Source organism: Chaetodon trifascialis, chromosome 14 (genome assembly GCF_039877785.1).
Source record: "Chaetodon trifascialis isolate fChaTrf1 chromosome 14, fChaTrf1.hap1, whole genome shotgun sequence".
In the NCBI taxonomy this organism is placed as follows: domain Eukaryota; kingdom Metazoa; phylum Chordata; class Actinopteri; order Chaetodontiformes; family Chaetodontidae; genus Chaetodon; species Chaetodon trifascialis.
This window is the reverse complement of record NC_092069.1, coordinates 17,699,175-17,717,504: the sequence shown is the minus strand read 5'-3', so window position 1 is coordinate 17,717,504 and position 18,330 is coordinate 17,699,175. Positions and strand designations below refer to the sequence as shown.

The 18,330-nt window shown below is 41.1% G+C and overlaps 1 protein-coding gene across 1 annotated transcript; it reads right to left on the bottom strand.

The window, feature by feature from the left end:
• Positions 1-5,912: 5,912 nt before the first annotated feature.
• On the bottom strand, positions 5,913-15,353 carry tunar (TCL1 upstream neural differentiation-associated RNA). Its single transcript, XM_070979263.1, has 2 exons — positions 14,559-15,353; positions 5,913-8,879 (listed from the first exon to the last, which is right to left on the bottom strand). The coding sequence occupies exons 1-2, from the start codon at positions 14,628-14,630 to the stop codon at positions 8,694-8,696; spliced, it is 258 nt and encodes an 85-aa protein (XP_070835364.1). The 5' UTR covers positions 14,631-15,353; the 3' UTR covers positions 5,913-8,693.
• Between the last annotated feature and the right edge of the window lie 2,977 nt (positions 15,354-18,330).

Sequence of the window (18,330 nt, the reverse complement as noted above, 5' to 3'; positions counted from 1 at the left end):
GTTTTCCTTAAATCATTACAATTTAAGAAGGGCACCTCATCAGAAAATTAGACCTAATTATAATATATCAATAATGTATTAATGTTAATGGTAACAAAGGCCGTCATAATGTATTGTTTCAAAAAGCAGGATAGTTCCCCAAAGTAGACTAAATACAGTACTCGTAGAGTATGTGTGCACATATGCTGGCCTCCATTTTCATGTGACGACTTTGCACATGTGCAAAAATCACGCAAACATAAGATGCTGCTCGGAGATGTGCTTCAAACAGCAGGAATGAGCGAATGTACATTCAGCAACTGCACGGCGTGTGTGCCACCTCAACAACTGGACTGATTGAAGTGCACTGGGGTGTTTCAGCCCTTGAATACGACTGTGTCTGGTCGGTGGCTTTTTTCTGCTTAAACCTCGCGTCTACTCGGCCTTAATCATTTGGCCAAGGAGTCATCCATTCCTCTCCTCTGGGTACAAATCAGACTCAAAGTGAGAAGTACAGTAAGAGCAAAACCCATTCTGCTGAGCTTATCCACTACAGTCTAAGTAGTTAGTGAGCATTGATTTCACACGAGATCAAGTCTACAGTACCTTGTACTTTCTGACCAGCCAGTCCTTGGAGTTTAATGCAGGAGCTCCAATGCAAAAAAAAAAGCAAAGGAGATTTTATTTGAATCAGTAGTTTTTCATACACGCTGTGCTCATAAACAGACATTTCACCTTAATAGTCAGTTTTCCAGAAGCCCCATGCTCTGCACTCTATCGATCAGCTCAGCAGTCTTTGTTTAGACAACAGTGACAGATCCTGGGAGCTGAGTCGTCCAGTCTCAGCTTGAGACACCACAGCCGTCCCCCCCCTCCACTTTTCCTTCTCCTCAGCCCATTAAAAAACTGCTTGCTGTGATCTGTCCTCATGCAGGCATCCATTTCTTTATATTTACTCCGAAGTTCATCATGTACATCCTTTCACAATAAAACCCCTCAATGACAGGACGCGGTGAAGTCAAATTGTATTTATTTTATTAGCCGTGATTGATTATTGGCTTACAAACAAGGACATATATTCTATATTTTGCAAGTATAAACCCTAAAACTTGCAGCACAGTAAGCTGAGACGCAGCGTGATCTCCGAGCCACAGGCGAAAATCTTCCAACTTACTGTAAGACTTTCCAGTCGGCTAACACAATACGTAGGGAGATCAGCCTGGATTTAAAAAGCAAAAGTTGGCTGACAGTTGACAAGAGAGCTACTTAATCATGCCTCTCTAACATCAGACCCTGAGTAAATATTAACATAATTAATCATAGTCAGTACATCACTTGTGGTCAAAGAGCTGCTCTGAAATTAATGTAAACAGTTTTCTCAGGGTGATTTCAGCACCGGCCTTGTTCACCTGAATGGAGCAGAATGCATTAAAGCCAAGGTCAGCTTACCCTGAACACAGATGCTAAACCTGTGTGTACGGGGAAACTACTGACTACTGTTTGCTAATTTATAATGAACTTACTACTCTGCATTTTCATAATTTGTGGCTGAATCATGTATTTAATTGTTTGCTAAAATCAACTACATGTTTTAAATATTTGTAAACTGCAAAATACAGCTAGTGTCTTAAGCTATCAAACAGAGGCTGTTGAAGTTTTATATTCCATTCACTGTGTCGATAGTGATGACCCACTTTCTAAGGTAAAGATGACTACAAAGCACGTTTGCTCTGTCAAGTGAGCATCCTTGGCTTGTGTCCTAAATGCAAGACAAACTGCTTTGAAGCATCTTCTCCTTCTAATGACTTTCTCTTCCTCATCTTGTCTACTGCTAATAAAGCAGTGAGTGAGTGAGAGAGAGAGAGAGAGAGAGAGAGAGAGAGAGAGAGAGAGAGAGAGAGAGAGAGAGAGAGAGAGTGTGTGTGTGTTTTAGGGGAGAAGGAGATTGATGTGTGGGTGTGTTGTTTGCGTGTGTTTTGTGATCTTAATATGGGCATAATGATAGGAGAACAGTTTGGTTCTCACATTGCGGGGAAAACCAATGACTTTTTTCTCATTACTCGCCGCTGGTCAGGTTTCTAGCTTGTAAAATTGAGCAAAGGTGGCAGACAGGAAAATTTTTCATATCAAAGTTGTACTGTAGTTTATAGTCTCCTCATGTTTTGTGTAAGGACATATAACCTATAATGATCATTTTATTTTTCAAAAAAGAAAATGTGTGACTTCCTGGAGCAAGTGATATGGCCACACCTCTTTTTAGGGCATCAAAAAGCAAAGATTCTTTAGATGTTAATGCAGTTTGATGTGTTTTGCAGTTTGCATGCATTCCTTTGGTTTTAAACACGTTTGTTTTATAGACATGACTTATGTTTTGCAATATTTCCTGAGCGTGATTGTTCACAATACCTTGATAAGGTTGATTACTCTCTTCAGTCTTCCCAGTCCAAGTGGATCAACGACACAACACGGTCACCAGATATTGCTTATTGCTTATTAAAAGCTATTAAAAGACTGTGAAAGGCACATAAACTCTATCACAAATCGTTGGCTGCTAAGTTGTGTTCTGAACCGAACATACCAACTTGCAGACTGAACGTAGACAGTGAATTTGCATTGAATGTTACAGCGTGAGCAGTCATGTGTTGAAGCAAATTTTTACAGTGATGCTATCTGTTAGCTTAGAAAACAAGTAAAAACAAAAAACTACAAATGACTACAAATCTTTGAACTGAACTACATGAAGCGATTCATATCAACAAAGTAGTTTCTGACTCTACAGCGAGCTAGGCTAACTAGCTAACTTGTGGGTTGACATTATCAATCAGAGTGGCATTGAGCTAACAATGCTAGCTGGTTCATTGCTTGTGTGACAGTATCAGTCAGACCACAAATGCAGAGGGCGCTATCGCTGCAGTTAAACAAATTAAAATTAGAATTTCGTAGTAAGAAAGGGGGAAAAATCCAGTACCACCCTGCTCAGATCCTTTGAAAAGTATCTTCACTGCACCTCCTCTACCTTGCTAATCCTCTTCACCTCACAGTACAATAACATCTCCTCAAAATATCCCCAAAATTTGTGATCTTAAGCAGCCATCTTGGCCGACAGGTTGATCTCCAGCATAACAAGGCCGAAAAAAATTCCCATGCAAAAAAAAAAGGGGGATTTGTTATCTCTAACAGTCAAGCTGAACCTGACAGTTTCACACTTTCCTCTCTCAAGTTTTACATTTATATCAGGATTTGTCACGGCTTTCAAGCCTGTTCCCCGATTTTGATCACAGGATTTATTTCTCTGCATGAATAAATGTGAAGAAAGGCAGCTGGATATGTGCACCCTTTGTGACAGGAAATCTATATAGGACACATCTGTTGGGGAAATCCTCTCAGATCTCTAATTGAGGGAGGACTTTGGATTCAAGGAAGTCACGACATCGATACTCCGGAGTGAACTGTGACCTGGTTAGGTAGAAAAAGTGTTGCTTTTTTCCTGATTTTCTTCAAGCTTTTAAAGCCTTTGACTGAGAGCCCAGAGGGTTATTTGAAATCAGTATGACCCAGGTCTAAACTACTTGTCTCTTTTCTCTGTTTGTATTTGAGTGTGTCAGAACCAAGATGTGTCCTGTCAAGATGTATCATCCCTACCTGAGATTTCACCCCCAGATGCCCTCTCATGTGCACTTTTTTCTCTGCAGTGTTCAGTTTATATTCCAGGAGGTATCTGATGATTAAGGGCTATATTTAAACTTCATGCTGTTTAGTCTCTCCCCTTAACGTGCTTCAGCTCCAGTTACTGACTTCCTACATTTCCCAGGATGCCATTTGACAACCCCAGAGATTGTGCAATTGTATGCATCCAGATGTTGGCCCTATATGCGTCTTGGAAAGGGGAGAATTACAGTGACAGTGATATTAAGAACAAGGCATGTTTCCTGTTGAGAAAAACAGACACACCCTGGTCTACTGAGGAAAAGCATTCAGAGCAAATGACCGTAAACTTGAGTTTTTTTCTGCAACTCTACTATGATGGCTGCAAATATTTCACTGTTCATGAGTATTTATCTCAAAGAATATAAACCCTTAGCCCAGGAGTTCAAGGTACACTGTTTCCAGTTTTAAAAAGTATCCCTTTACCAATGTCTATTTTGATAGTAACCATATATTTCATATTTTAAATTTCAGATGGGAACAACTTAAAGGTTAAGTGTGAAGGATTTAGCGACATCTAGTGGTGAGGATGCATATTGCAACCAACTGAATACCCCTCGCCTCAATGCCCTCTTTCCAAGCATGAAGGAGAACCTATGGTGGCTGCGAAATCAAATCATGAAAAATGTGACAGATGATCTCCAGAGCCAGCATTTGGTTTGTCCATTCTGGGCTACTGTAGTGAATAAGCAACCATTTTTTAGTAATTTTGCAAATAATTCTGAACAAATGTGGATGTTAAACAACAGCAAAGAGATAAAATGTGCAGTTTCGTGTTGTGCACTGCTACCCCAACATCAGATAAAATGATCCTGGATCAGCTTGCCTCTCCCTGCTTTTTAGCTTATATAGCGTAAAGCTGCAGCCATGAAAGCACATAAAAATGTTTAATCTGTCACTGGATCCATGTTTGTTTTGGTGTTTTTTTAAGTGATAAATTATATGCAGGTAGTGTTTGAAATGAATGCAATTGCTGTCAAAGTTTAGATTCTTATTCTCGACACACCGTTCTGATTTAATTACAGCAAAACTTGCTATTGCCAAAAACAGATTACACATTTGACCCTTTTCCCAGTCGAGTTGAGTTATTTCCACACTGCGTGCGACCATGCGTGAAGGGTGGTGTTTTGTAATGAAATAATCTGTATTCTGTTGATATGATTATTGAAAATAAAAGCCAGTGAGTTTGTGTCCTACTGGAAACTATGCTTTGCAACGTGGCATTAAATTTTAATGCATGCTGCTGCCACAGGTTGAATTGCCTTTGAATAACAACAGCAGCAGCCTGACGTTTCCAGCCATGAGTGTGTCTTGTTGATTTGGTGGAGCTCGTGTGGTGGATGGATTAATCGCCTGCACAGCTTTTCTGTGAAACCATCAAAACGATGTCAGCTCAGCTAGATAGAGATGGAACGTCTGCGCGGACAATCTGCTCGCTTGAATCATCCATCTGCGATGCGCCACAATCTCCAGCACATTGTTCACCAAGCATCTTTCAGCTTCAAAGGAGGGAATGATTTCGAAGGCTGTGCTGGCTGGCTGGCTCCTGGATCCAGGTGAAACAATAGCTTACAGCAGGCTTCTGGGCATGTGTGAATTTAAGCAGCTGAGGTTCCTCAAACAACCCTGTTTTCGTCTTGGTTCACTGCCTCAGCCATTATATTTAAAGAAAAAGTGGAGTCAAGCTGTTTTTAGTCTCGTTTTTTTTCTCCTCCAACAGGATTATTCCAGTATGTTACCAGTCACAGAGCACTCCTAATGGAGTGGGAAATTATTCTGACACATATATGACCTAAAAGACACAAACCCAAAGGAGATGGAATGAAAATAAATTTGTTTAGGGCGATTTGGTTTCTGCGTCTTTGTCCGGCTAGCTTTGAGCTTTGTTTCCTTTTTCTCCATCTTTCAGATTGATTTGCAGCCACACGGAGAAATATGTCTCGCAGGATGTAACGCTGTGGACTCTTTAAGGTTTGGTTCCTTCGTCCATTTCCTTCTTCAAGGCTCTGTTGTAATCTCACACAGCTGTCAGACTACTGAGTGATGTGCCAAATGTGTTTTTTTAATCTCAGAATTCACGATACTGAAAGAGTCTTTCAAAACTGATGTACATTGTGTTTAATGAATGTAGCTGATGTGCACAGATGCTCGAGCTGTGTTGCTTAAAACTGAATTTATTACTAATGGTCTCCCCCTCTGCATACCAACACAACACATCCCAATAAAATCAGTTTTCGAGATGTATTTATTTATTAACTGCAAGCTGAAAAACTTTTAACCCGTCCATTTGTCACCCACAAGAGACTATTCAATGAGTTTAAATAGATTTAGCATTCACGTAAATAAAACGGAAGAATAAATTCAGATTACATAGCTTCAGGAAATATATGGAAACGATAAGGATAACAGGAAGAATCAACTTTTACATCAATATGAATACATTCATAAGACTTGTCCATGTGCTTACTCTGCTCTCCTTATTCTGCTAAACAGGTGTGAGCACCTCACCCAAGACAAAAAATGCCTGACTTTATTAACTGAGCCATGTAATAGAAATCCAGTCCCATTATGGATGCAGCGGAGTGGAGCGGGATACTTCTTCCACTCTCCTGGCCGTGTGACAGCTGGCCTAATAAAGATAGCCTCGCTGCTTTGTGTTTTCCTTTCCTTCACCTGTGACTGGTGAGGGTGAGACACTTTGATCTCAGGCACTTTCTGAAATCATGAGGTTGTTGACTGACAAACATAATAGTTGACACATAATGTAGCCTGCTGTCCATGGTCTTACATTCTGCACATCATTATTTACCTTCTCTTACAGCTTCTCTTTTCATAAAGGAATAGTTTGATATATTTGGGAAGTATGCTTATTTGCTTTCTTGCTGTGAGTTAAATGAGAAGATCGACATCAGTCTCATATCTCATACCATCTTAGCTTAGCACAAAGGCTGGAAACGGGCTTTAGAGGAGCTTGCTCAGCACCAACACCTCTAAAGCTCACAACTTAACATATTATAGTTGTTAATCAGGGAGAAATAGCATGTTATAGTTAGTGAGTTTAATATACCAAAAAAAAAAAAGCTACAAATGAGCAGATTATGGTTTTAAAGTGGGTTATATGTTGGACTATTTCTCAGCAGAGCACGACAGCATCCTGGAGTCTTGTCACTGTGCGGTTGCTAGGCAACCAGCAGAGACTCCCGGCGTATTTCCCAGATTGTTGAACTTTTCCTTTAATGCAATTTAACAAAATGAATGTGCGGCTCAGAGGTAACCGGGCAGATTGTTACAAGGAAATCATTTTGCAGGCCTCGTGTACTGTGAGAAAAAAAAAAAAGTCACATGACCTGATTCGATTTGTACCCCTCGGCCCAGATTCTGATTGACCTATAAATGCAGAGATGATTTTGGACACCACACTTTCTGCTGATGTTTTACCCTCAGATACAAAACGTTGCCTTATTATTGAGACCAAATGACACAGCATCAGTTCAGTCAATCCGAGAGAAAAATACCAAAAGTTACTCTGAAAATTCCTGCTATCATATGAACTTCACAACATTTACAGTATTGTCCAGTGTGGCAAAACTTACACCCACCTCACACCCTGGAAAAAGATAAAGATGAAGAAAAATGGCCCAACTCTGGAAATGACAATGTAAGAACTCAAAGGTTTTGCATGTTGGTAAGACAAAAGCAATATACTTTCATGAAATGACCCAATAAATGACCTGTCAGTCATAAAAACAACATGACATTGGCATTGAAGTATACATATGTACAATACGTGAAACCTTTCACAAAGTAGTAATTAACCTGATAATTTTATACATCATGGAAATAGCCATTTCCTCATGGTTTAAGGCATACAGTCATTATGCACAAGTCTAAGTTTTGAATCAGTAATGTATAAACTGAGATCAGTGGCTGAAAAATGCAAACTATCCTGAGCTCTCAGGCTCAGTAAATCCTATGTACACTTATGGGTGAACAGGTTACAGTGTGTCCCGTGTATCTGTCGGTAAATGTGTATGTTGGTATGTCCAGTATCCACCTCACAGCTGCATCTGGCTGAAGCCTGGTGAGTTAAACGCGCTTTCTCTCAGAGAGGATGTCCCTCAGCCTCCAGAGCTGAAAAAGTTCAAATCATTTTCCTCACACATGCATGCATCTAGTTTGACTGTTGGTGACCCTGAAGTGATGCATTAAAAACTTGAATAATAAATGATAATCAAGCCATTTTGGTCTGCTCCACCACCACTTCATGTCAAGTACAATGTCAAGTGCACCCATTTACGGATAGCATTCCAGCACTTTAAACTGGTTTAATGCCATTTAAAGACACCACTTATTTCAGTAAATGCACGTTAAACAACTCAGAATTGTGTGAATGTAACCCATTTTCAGTTGATATAGTCTCCAATGAAATAAAACACCATCCAAAGTCATTTTTTACAGAAAACAGTGAGAAATATAGTATAAAAACAAACATTAAATCTTCCTTAATGTGTCTGCTTAAATCTTAAAAAATAAACAGCAAAGCAGCGACCTGTATTAACCTTCTCTGTACATCTTCATCTTTTATCTCCTGTCAGCAAATCAGATGATTTCCACTTGCAATTAAGAAGAAGATCTGAAAAATGTTTTCCAGAAGTGTCCACGCTCTGTCTGCAGTCCCTCATGTCCTCGCTTTGGTAAATCTGCATCTTTCTGAGCGTCCCACGTTAGCGTCATGCTTTAATGTACAAGTCAAAAGTGGCCAGGTATTCTAGATAATTCTACCTGTACAGAGGAGAGGAACAAGCCAGTTTCACATGGTCTTAGTTGTTGATGCAGGATGGACGCCGTATGGCGATCACACAGTCTTAGATCCAGTTTGCCACTGGGGAGGCTGGGCCTCTTCCTCGCTCCCCCCATCTTCATCTCCAAATCAGTCAATATACTGCAGCTGCAACAGCACAGATGAGCTGTGATCTGCCGGGTGATGAAGCACAGCAAGAGTTCGAGACCTACAAGGTGGTGTAGATGTAGACAAAGATGATGACTACCAAGTTGAGGATGGTCCCAATGATGCCCAACATGGCCAAGATGCTCTCCTCCTTACTTTCCTTGTCTTGGATTCCCTTTTCCTCATCACAGTGGAGAGTGTTTACCATTTTCCCTGGAAAAGTCTGCAGTTTTCGTCTTAGACCAATCTGGAGCAAGCAGATAAGAGAGAGAAGAGAACACAATGAATGCATTTAGTTCCTGCAACTGGTTAAATTTTCCTTTGACGATGGTCTTTGCACAGTGCATGGTGGTCAGCGATAATGGCAACAAAACTAGAATAAAGAATAAAAATAATCTATTGGTGAGATGGTTGCTGATGCAATAACGTAATTAAAAAGTAATTAACAAAGTGATATGTTTTCTTCTTTTACAATCATACTAACATGTGTTTTAAGAAAAGCACTGTGAAATTTAAATGGACTACATTAATTAAAGGGATGGAAAGCTGCCTAGCAATGCCAGTTTACTGTGTTTCTAGTGCCACAAACGCATTATCAGGACTGAGGTTGCCAAATCGGTTTTAAAGGCAGTTTTATCCATAAATACAAGAAAATATGTGGGAAACTGTTCTGGTACGAGGAGCAGATTAACAGATTTAAGAGTCTTGGGATGAAAAAACAGCAGCAGGGGTGTGTGATGTTAGTTTGTGAGTGTAACACAGAGAAAAATGCTCCAAAAGGAAGTTAATGTGTTGTAATTCCATGTCTTATTTTATTAGGATATTTACAGAACACACACACACACACACACACACACACACACAGTGTAAGTATGTGAAGTCTAATGTGATGCTGCTTTCTGCATGTTGCACCAATAAGCTTCCATAAAGCTATGTTTAATTCAAGAATATGGGGCCGATTTTCCATCAAAAGTAAATGACTTCACTCCATTCCTTCAATAAAATATAGTCGTCTCCTGAGTTTAAATGTGGGAAAAAGTAAGTTGGTGAACACACGAGATTTGAAATCAGCTGAAACTGTCTCATTAATGTGAAACGATGAATCACACCGCTGGGTGATTTAAATCCATTTGCATTCATGGGGTTAAACAGATGCAACACTTTCCATATAATCGGTTTAAAATGGATTAATAGTTCCTCAGTTCAGGCCTCATAACAAGGAACAAACGTGTACATTCATGCTTTATATCAGCTTAAAACAGTCCTCATGCAGTGTACTCAGTTTCCTGTTAAGAGGATAGAGTTACTTGATTAGGCAGGAATTCTGCCTTTCCACAATCTAAACCAAAGTTAAGGTTTTGCATTAATCATTCATCTTTTTTGTTTTGATATTGTATGTCTGGTTTCTGAAGGCTTTAGCTAAATTATATATTTGAAGTTTTTTGTTCGTTTGTTACTACAAATGGGAGACCTAACTATAAAAACCACTTGGGTGGTCCAATAACTCAGACAGTCATTCAGCTTCTTTTCCTTTCTCTTCTCCACACTGACATTTATATTAAAACGAATAACAAATTTTCAAATATATTTGAACACAAGCATACCACACTTCATCTATTTTCCAGGGGAAATTATGAATATGTTATATTGTTATTGAGGTAAAATTTGCATTCAAGAATGAAGTGGACTTGTGGTTTGAACAGAATGGAGGACAGCAGCCATGATAACAGTGAACTTCTAAAAACAGACACCTACTCTCCTCTTGATTGACATGCTGGACATCGGAGCAATAGCCTTGGCAGCTCCCTGAGACCACTGAGTGAAAAAAGACAGAAATTCCTGCTCCAGACACTATTCAGCTGTGGGACTTTTCAGGAGTGTGTGTATGTATTGATTTGTGTAGCCCGGGGTGGAGTATTAGAAACTAGCTGTATGTTTTCAGCCTTTAGGCGCAGCAGCTTGTGCAAGTTGGCATCCAAACACCTCTCGGGAGATATGCGCTCCTTTTGCGGGTCATTGGGTTTTATACTCGCAACAGTAAAGCATGTACGCTAATGCAAACTAAAAATAAACCTTCTAACAGGGAACTGTTCCTCTTAGTAAAAAGCTTAGATGCATCATAAAGTACACTTTTCTGACTTCCAGCTAAAGTTGACAAAGAGGTTACCTGAAGTACTACCTGGGTACATATTGTGCCTTTTTGGCTGATGTGCTTTATGACAGAGGCACTGACTTGAAATAATAAAAGCGATCCTGAGCTCTCTTTTAAAACCTTTGTGTTCACGGGATCTCAGCTGAACCTGCTAAAATGCCAAGTCAAATGATGTTCACCATTAATTTGCCATGGCATGTGTACTGCTTTATGTTTACACTGTGCTCTCTGTGCTGCATTCATCTGAGGAGGAACCAGCCATCAGAAGACGTCACACTGTTCATGATCACAGATTCAAGTAAATTTAAAAAATCCTTTTCCTAAATATGAATATTTGCACAGTTGTTTACAGTAATTAACCTTTGCAAGACCCACATTGTTAAGCCTCGTTTGCGGGCGTCCTTTGCAATAATTGAAATCTAAGTAACCTTTTAAAGGAGCTCTGCCAAAGCGGAGAGTTTTTATGTCAAGGGTGCAACACTTTCCCCTTTTTATTTGACTTACTCATTGTGTTCTCGGACACTTTGGCAGAGGAAAAAGGTCTTGGCAGAAGGCATCACCTGCCAGGAACTGGTTATAGTACATCAAAGTCTTGGTGTTGTCTTGTGTAGATGGATTACAAAGCTGGAGAATCTAGATCTGAGTTCATCACAATAAGATAAATTTTAATAGCGTCAATAGGCCAGTGCTGCAGTAGATATGATTTTACAAGTAAAATACAGGAATCATAGAAAATTCAAGCAGTTCTAGATGTTATAGATAATGTGTATAAAAAGCTTTTCATACTGTAAAAGTCCAAGATCTTTTATTCAGGCTGCTTTTGTAAGGTTAAGAGCATCAAAGTAATTGTCCTTTGTGACACGTGGTGACTCTGAATGATAGCAGTGGCCAAGTATCGACATGCATTGTGTTCTTGACATACATAAAAACCCCATCAGGCTCTTGTTTCTGTGTTAAAGTGCGCCCTCCTCCTCTGATCTGTAACAATGGGCTTTGATTGCCTCTCCTGGGGAGCACTATAAACAGGGCTTCCCTCAACCTGAATGGAGATCTTTATGTGGCGCGCTGGATGTGCCCTCATGCATGAAGACGCCTGCTAGCTGCTGATATAAACAAGTGCTCAGCAGAAAAAACACGAGGGGAAAAAATGTGCCCGAGGACGCTGAGGGAAAAGGAGGAAGACGAGGAGGAGCAATGGTGGAGATTGAATAAGTACGTTTACTCAAGTACTGTACTTAAGGGCAATTTTGAGGTACTTCCATTTTATGCTACTTCATGCGTCCACAATTCAGAGGCAAATATTATACTTTTTACTCCACTACATTTATGTCACAGCCATCGTTACAGGTCATGATAAGCTTATCAAACACATTGTTCAAAATGATGCCAGTGCTTCCCATCTTTTTTGACCTTCATTGGAAGAAGTACTTCACAAAATAAGGGAAAATGAATAAAGATATGTGTAGCAGAACTTCTTTTCTCTTCCTTTAAACATCTCACGACCCCTCAGATTTATCTTGTGACAGTGAAGTTTGGAAACCACCGAACTAAACTACTCGGCTGTACACGAAGTAGTTAAAACTAGCTCCACTGCAGGATGCTGCAACAGTAACACTTCTTAAACACTGATGCATCATAAATAACAATCTAATGATGTCATAATACATGTGTCATAAGGAACATTTTAATGTACAAAAAGTACTTTTACTTTGATACTTTTAGTACATCTTACTGACGATACTTGGATTCAGGAGTTTTACTTGTGATGGACTACAATGGCATTAATATATTGGCACGTTCACTCAAGTGAAGGATCACTTCTTCCACCACTGGGGAGGAGGAGTAGGGATTGTTTTGATGAAGGAGGGTCCAGGCTCTGCCAAAACCTGGGTGCTGAGGAAACAGCTTTACCAGCAAGTACGGCAGACCCTCTGGACGCCTTCCAGTGCCTCCTCATCCAGCGTTTCCAGTGTTCAACAGAGAGTGCTCTGTGTCAAGTGGCAGCCAGTGCTGGCATCCTGCGATGTACATGTATCATAATCATTACCCACCCATAAGGACTCCCTCTGTCTGGTCAACACTCAGGCTGGACAGTGTGGTGGGGATCAGAGCTCTTCTAATCCAGGTCAAGCTAGAAATGAAATGGAATATACTGACATAGCGTGGCTTAATTATAACAAATGAACGTATTATTAATGCAGTCAAGACTTCTCCACCTCTTATTGATTAGCCATTTGACTGTGTGTTATTCCAAGGTGCCGCAGATTTAGTGATCTCAGTATTGATTCCTGTTGTCACTCAGGAGCTCATTTCCAACAATTCCAACGCTTTCACATCTTAACTTTTCCCCCTGTGATTAATCATGAGCAGGTCTGTCGCTGCCAGGGCCTCTCAGGATCCAAATGTGATATATGTAGCATCTCTCATTCAAAATGAAAAGCATCTGCTCGAGAGTTTTTCTTTTTTTTTTTCCTCTTACAAGGCGAGCTCGCACCTGGCTCTTCACTTGTACAGCAACAGCCAGGGGCGTATTTGTATAAAAAGAGCAGACAGACAGGCAACCAAAGAAAGAGAGAGAGAGCGGGAGAGGGAGAAAAAGGGGGCAATGCCGTACCTGGGACAACAAATCCGACACTCCTGCTACACCTAACAGAAGCTAACATCCTCAGATCAGATCAGTGGAGAGTAAAGCCTTTTGCCACTTGAATAATCGTGGGCATGTCAAATGACTCCAGATGCTAACAGAGTCTGACAGGCAGAGTCGCTTTTGGCATTGTTATAAAATGGAATTAAAGCAAGCGGCTCCTCAGCCCACACCGAGTGTGTATGTACTCGCACACACACACACACACGCAGGTTGACGCCCACCACATACACACATTCAGAGTATCAGACATTGAAACTGTGTAACAGTGCCAATATGGGGAAGAAGAAGGGCTTTTAAATCAGGAGTTTTTAGCAAAATCACATGAGATGCTGCCAATAGTGAGGGTGACCCATTTTCCATAACCTGCACTCATTGTTCTGTGAGTGAGAGGAAAGTGACAGATCTATTTTGGATCGTGGATTTTAATCACCAAAAAAAAAAAAGAAAAAGAAAAATCCTGCTCAAGCCCCCACAGAAAAGTTCAGACATGCAGGAAGCTGCATCTTTAATTGACGGGCATGGAATTTGTTTTGACAAAAAAGAAAGGTTGCATGTTATTACCAAAAAAAAAAGCATTCCTGCCTCATTTCCATATATTTGAATATGCGATATATCTTCCCCAAGAACAGGTTCGCAGATTTGTTTTAATCTGTTTTAAACTTCTTCACGCTCAAGAAAACGACTCCCAAACAAGTCACGATTTAATACAAAAAGCTAAAGAGACTTTAATTTCAGATTTTCCCGTCGTTCCATGAGAAGCGTTTAAAGTTGTTAACAAAATGCATGAGGAGCAGCTCCCAGAGGGCCATGTGGATGTGTTTTCTGGACAAATAACCACCACAGCTAACAGCGTCTCTGAGAGTGAAGCCGACGAAACCGAAAAGAGCGTGGCTTGATTGTAACACTCAGGATGCCTCTTCTAGCTCAATCAATGATTCATATAAAGACAACTGAGCCTGCAAATATCCCACATTTATAAAGAATATATCATGATGCATGATAAATTCATGGAGACACACTGCCATGGCATTTAAAAATGGTGAAAGATTCATTAAGTATTTGTTGACAGTTTACAGCTCCTCTGCACATGATGATGGATGTGGGATGACAGTGGCACTTTTACCTACCTTGCAAAGCATCAGGAATAACATAGCATTGGACATGCTGGAGGGGGACGCCTTTCCGTAGTGCACAGACATCCCTGGCAACTAAGGAGAAAGTCGACCCCTCTCATCCTTCGGCTGTGGAGGGGCACAGGATCCAAAAATTGCTGGCTCGTCTTCCAGGCGGTCCAATTTTAGGGCTCTCGTCGGATGTCGTACCCTGCAGCGCTCCAGCGTCTCCTCCCCGAATTTCATCTCACTAGTGGCCAAGTTCTAACTGCCTTCACTTTCTCCTCCTCAGCCTGGTGAGAGCTGAAACTGTACTGCCCACCTCCTCTCGGCTCTTCCTCCTCTTCCTCTGTCTGTTTTGTTTGCCTCCCCACCTCTGCTTCTCCTCCTCTCCTTTTTCTTCGTCTCCTTGTCTGTGTGGAAGGATGATGTCAAGTTGAAGAATGGAATCAGTTGATGGGCAGATGGGGGCGGGAGGGTAACAAAGCTGTTTCATGTGTACATTTCCATCCTCCTTTGTCTTTTTTCCGCAAAGCTTACAAAAAAAGAACAAGATATCAGTCTTGTCTCTCCTGCCAAGAGACCTTATCAACCCTTATTAAAGGCTCATCTCCTCTATCAAACTTTTATATTGCCCAGCAATGTAAAACATGTTTTGCTGATGTCTTGGCTCTTAAATGTTTCATACTGAAATAAAAAAGCCACCTCTGCTGAAGTGGTGGAATCCCCTGCTTGCTCTACATGATGTGTAACCTAACATACCTTTCCTTGCGCTCCAGTGGCTGAGTGTGTATCCCTAACTAACTGAGCGGAGCGTCAAAGCTGGACGGCTGTAAAAGAGAGAGAGAGAGGGGGGAGAGAGAGAGAGAAAGGGGGGATGCTGTGAAGGAACCCGTCGCCTCACACTGACGCTGTCGTGGTTGCTTTCGCTCCACAGGCAAGAGGTATCCCCTGCACCCTCTCTCCCGCGCATGTTAATGCAGCCACGGTTGCCTGGCAACCGACTCAGGGGAGTCACACGGAGCCTGACGACAAGAAGCATTTGTGACAGAGGCCGTGATGAGGGTCTCCTCCACATTTTATGTTTGTGCGTGTGTATGCAATGTATGTATATTCTGTGTGTGCGTTCATGTAAAATGTGCAACGCTGGCCAGATATCACTCAATGTGTGTGTGTGTGTGTGTGTGTGTGAGAGAGAGAGAGAGAGAGAGAGAGAGAGAGAGAGAGAGAGAGAGAGAGAGAGAGCATGTGCTTGTGTGTTTCTGTGTTTATGCAAAATATGCATGCACCTGTCAAAGTTGGACAACCCTCAGTTAATGGGTGTGTATGCTGGAGAGTGCGAGTGTTATAGGTATGCACTTGACTCACATGTAGTCATGCATAAGGTAAAAGTGTGTGTGCATGCAAGAGAGGTGTGCAACTTTCATGTGTTCTAATGCATAAAGCCGTGCAGACACTCTGTGGATTAAAGGCCTTGTCACACCAGCATTTAATACAGTATTCAAATTTGACCCGCAAATCTGTGCTGTTGACCAACAGAAAGCCGCTATGAGACTGTTGACCTTAGAGGGGGCAGAGACCCAGAGTCCAAAACGGGGAAACCTATCGTAGCTTATTGGCCGTGTTGCACCATTCACTTCTTTTAACCCTCCTCTGTCAGAGCAGAAAATGTTCCACAAAAGAGTAATGGTTTGCAAATAGTTATAAGACAGGAGTCGATGGTACAAATATGCCTTTTGAAGCGATTGTGTGAACTTATTATCATGTTAGGTTCAGGGGGAGTAAAATAATGAGCTCACGAGTACTAGCTTATTGGCGAGTGAATTAGCAGTTAGCCAGCTACAGCAGCTAACTGATTGTGGGTGAAGTCAAAGATGAGTGCATTCATTTCACTGTACCACTTTCTCATGTGGGGGGGGGGGGTCATGATTAATTGCTTAACTGATCAATGATCTGGCTGTTGGCGATCAGTTGGATTTCTGGCATGTCAGTCAGTAAAGCTTTATCTATATAACGCTTCTTAAAACACACAGTTGCAAAGCACTACACACACGAAAAGATAAAAATGAATGAACAAATAAGGTAAAAATACAATACAGAATAAAACACAGCACAATGAGAGACAGATCAAACAACAAAAACACCAAAAAAAGAAAGCCCAGAGTGGGGATCTATAAAAAGGCCTGCAATTAAAAATACATTTTTAGAAGCCCCTTGAAGCAGTCCAAAGATTCAGCACATCTGATGGTCAGACTGGTTGAAAAGTGGAAAACAGGCCGAGGATAACAGAAATGTAACTGGAGGCAAAGTCATGCAGAGCCTTGTGAGTAATCAATAGGATTAGAATCTTGTAGTTTATTCAGTAATCAGCTGCTGTAAAATATCCATTATAAACTGTAGTGAGCTTGTTTTAATATTATTACACTAACCGCCTATTTTGCATGTTGGCTGAGCGTATCCTTAACTGAGACCGTGCTGCGATAAAACTTTGCTACAGAACAGATCAAGAGACTGTAAGCTTGTATTCAGCTTCACAAATACCATCTGCACAATCATTGCACAACTGTGCAAAGCAGTCCCGTCATTTTTCCTTTGTCAACATTGTCTAGCATGTCGTCGTCATGTTTGAACAAGTTTTATTGGAATTGTAACAAAAATGATTGGGGACTCTGTGTTTACCTTCAGCGTGAGCACCAACAGTCAATTGCTCTGCACGTGCTGGCCGTGCAGAGAAGCCGATTAAAATGTATCAGGTCAGGTGAGTTAACACACATGCAGTCCAGTGTCAGCCTAGTTTAAGGTGCAAGTTTGTGTGTGAGTGTCATAGATGAACAGTCTTGGTACTAGGTGTGCTCACATGTCATTTGTCTTCATGCAAAAGGTGGAAATGCGTGTGTTTTCACATGCGTGTGTGTTTCACCTTCTTACGTTCTTCTAACAAACACACACTGTACTTCCTCATCATGCACACTCACAGGACAGAACTTCCTAATCTCACCCTCAGACTGCGACACATCAGTGTCAGCGAATGGAGACCATAATGGGTACACTGATCAAACGTGAATAACCTCCAGGACATTCGCTGTGCAATTCGACACCAGGACGAACCTTCCCGGAGTCAAACGTCCCATCCCGTCCTCTCCCTCCCATCCTGTTTTTTCTCACTTCACCTCAGCCAGGGGGAAGGACACAAGCTTTCAGTGTTTGAACTGCATGCAGACAGACTAATCTCCCTGTCTTTTAGAGGAAGCAACTTACCCAGGCTGTGCCACCTATTTCTCATTAAAAGAAAAAAGCTGTTTCACTGCTTGAATATTCATAGTTATTCATCAGTTCACGTGTGGGCCTTTAGCCTTCTGCAAGGGGTATATCTTTGCAGTAAAGAGGACAGAATGAATGCTGCTTCAGTATGTTTAGTCATGACTTCTGGAGTCCTAGCATGCTTGTTTTTACATTACCATGGACAGTGAAGATGTTTTAGCTTCCCAGGTTTCCTTCAGCTTTTTCCATTTCACCGATTCTTGGAGAAATATCAACAAAAGTAGTCTAATATCATATTTAGATGCACAGCGATGAGCTTTATATTTCAGCAATGCTGCTGGACATTCAGACTCTGAGGTTGCGAAATTACATAAAACAGTTTGGAAACGGATTTTCCTTTACAATCTTTCATTATATGGATGCGTGTGGCCGCTAATGGAAATGTTTAGAATGTGAAACAGCTGCCAACAAATTAGTTTAGGCTTGATGTTGCTTTGCACGTGAAATGACCTGGAATGGACAGCAA

Bases quoted from the DNA above. Each gene is read 5' to 3' on its own strand.
- tunar (XM_070979263.1), bottom strand. From the start codon at position 14,630: ATGTCTGTGCACTACGGAAAGGCGTCCCCCTCCAGCATGTCCAATGCT. The intron at 8,880-14,558 runs GTAGGTAAAAGT...TGCTTGCTCCAG, and splicing joins TATTCCTGATGCTTTGCAAG to ATTGGTCTAAGACGAAAACT.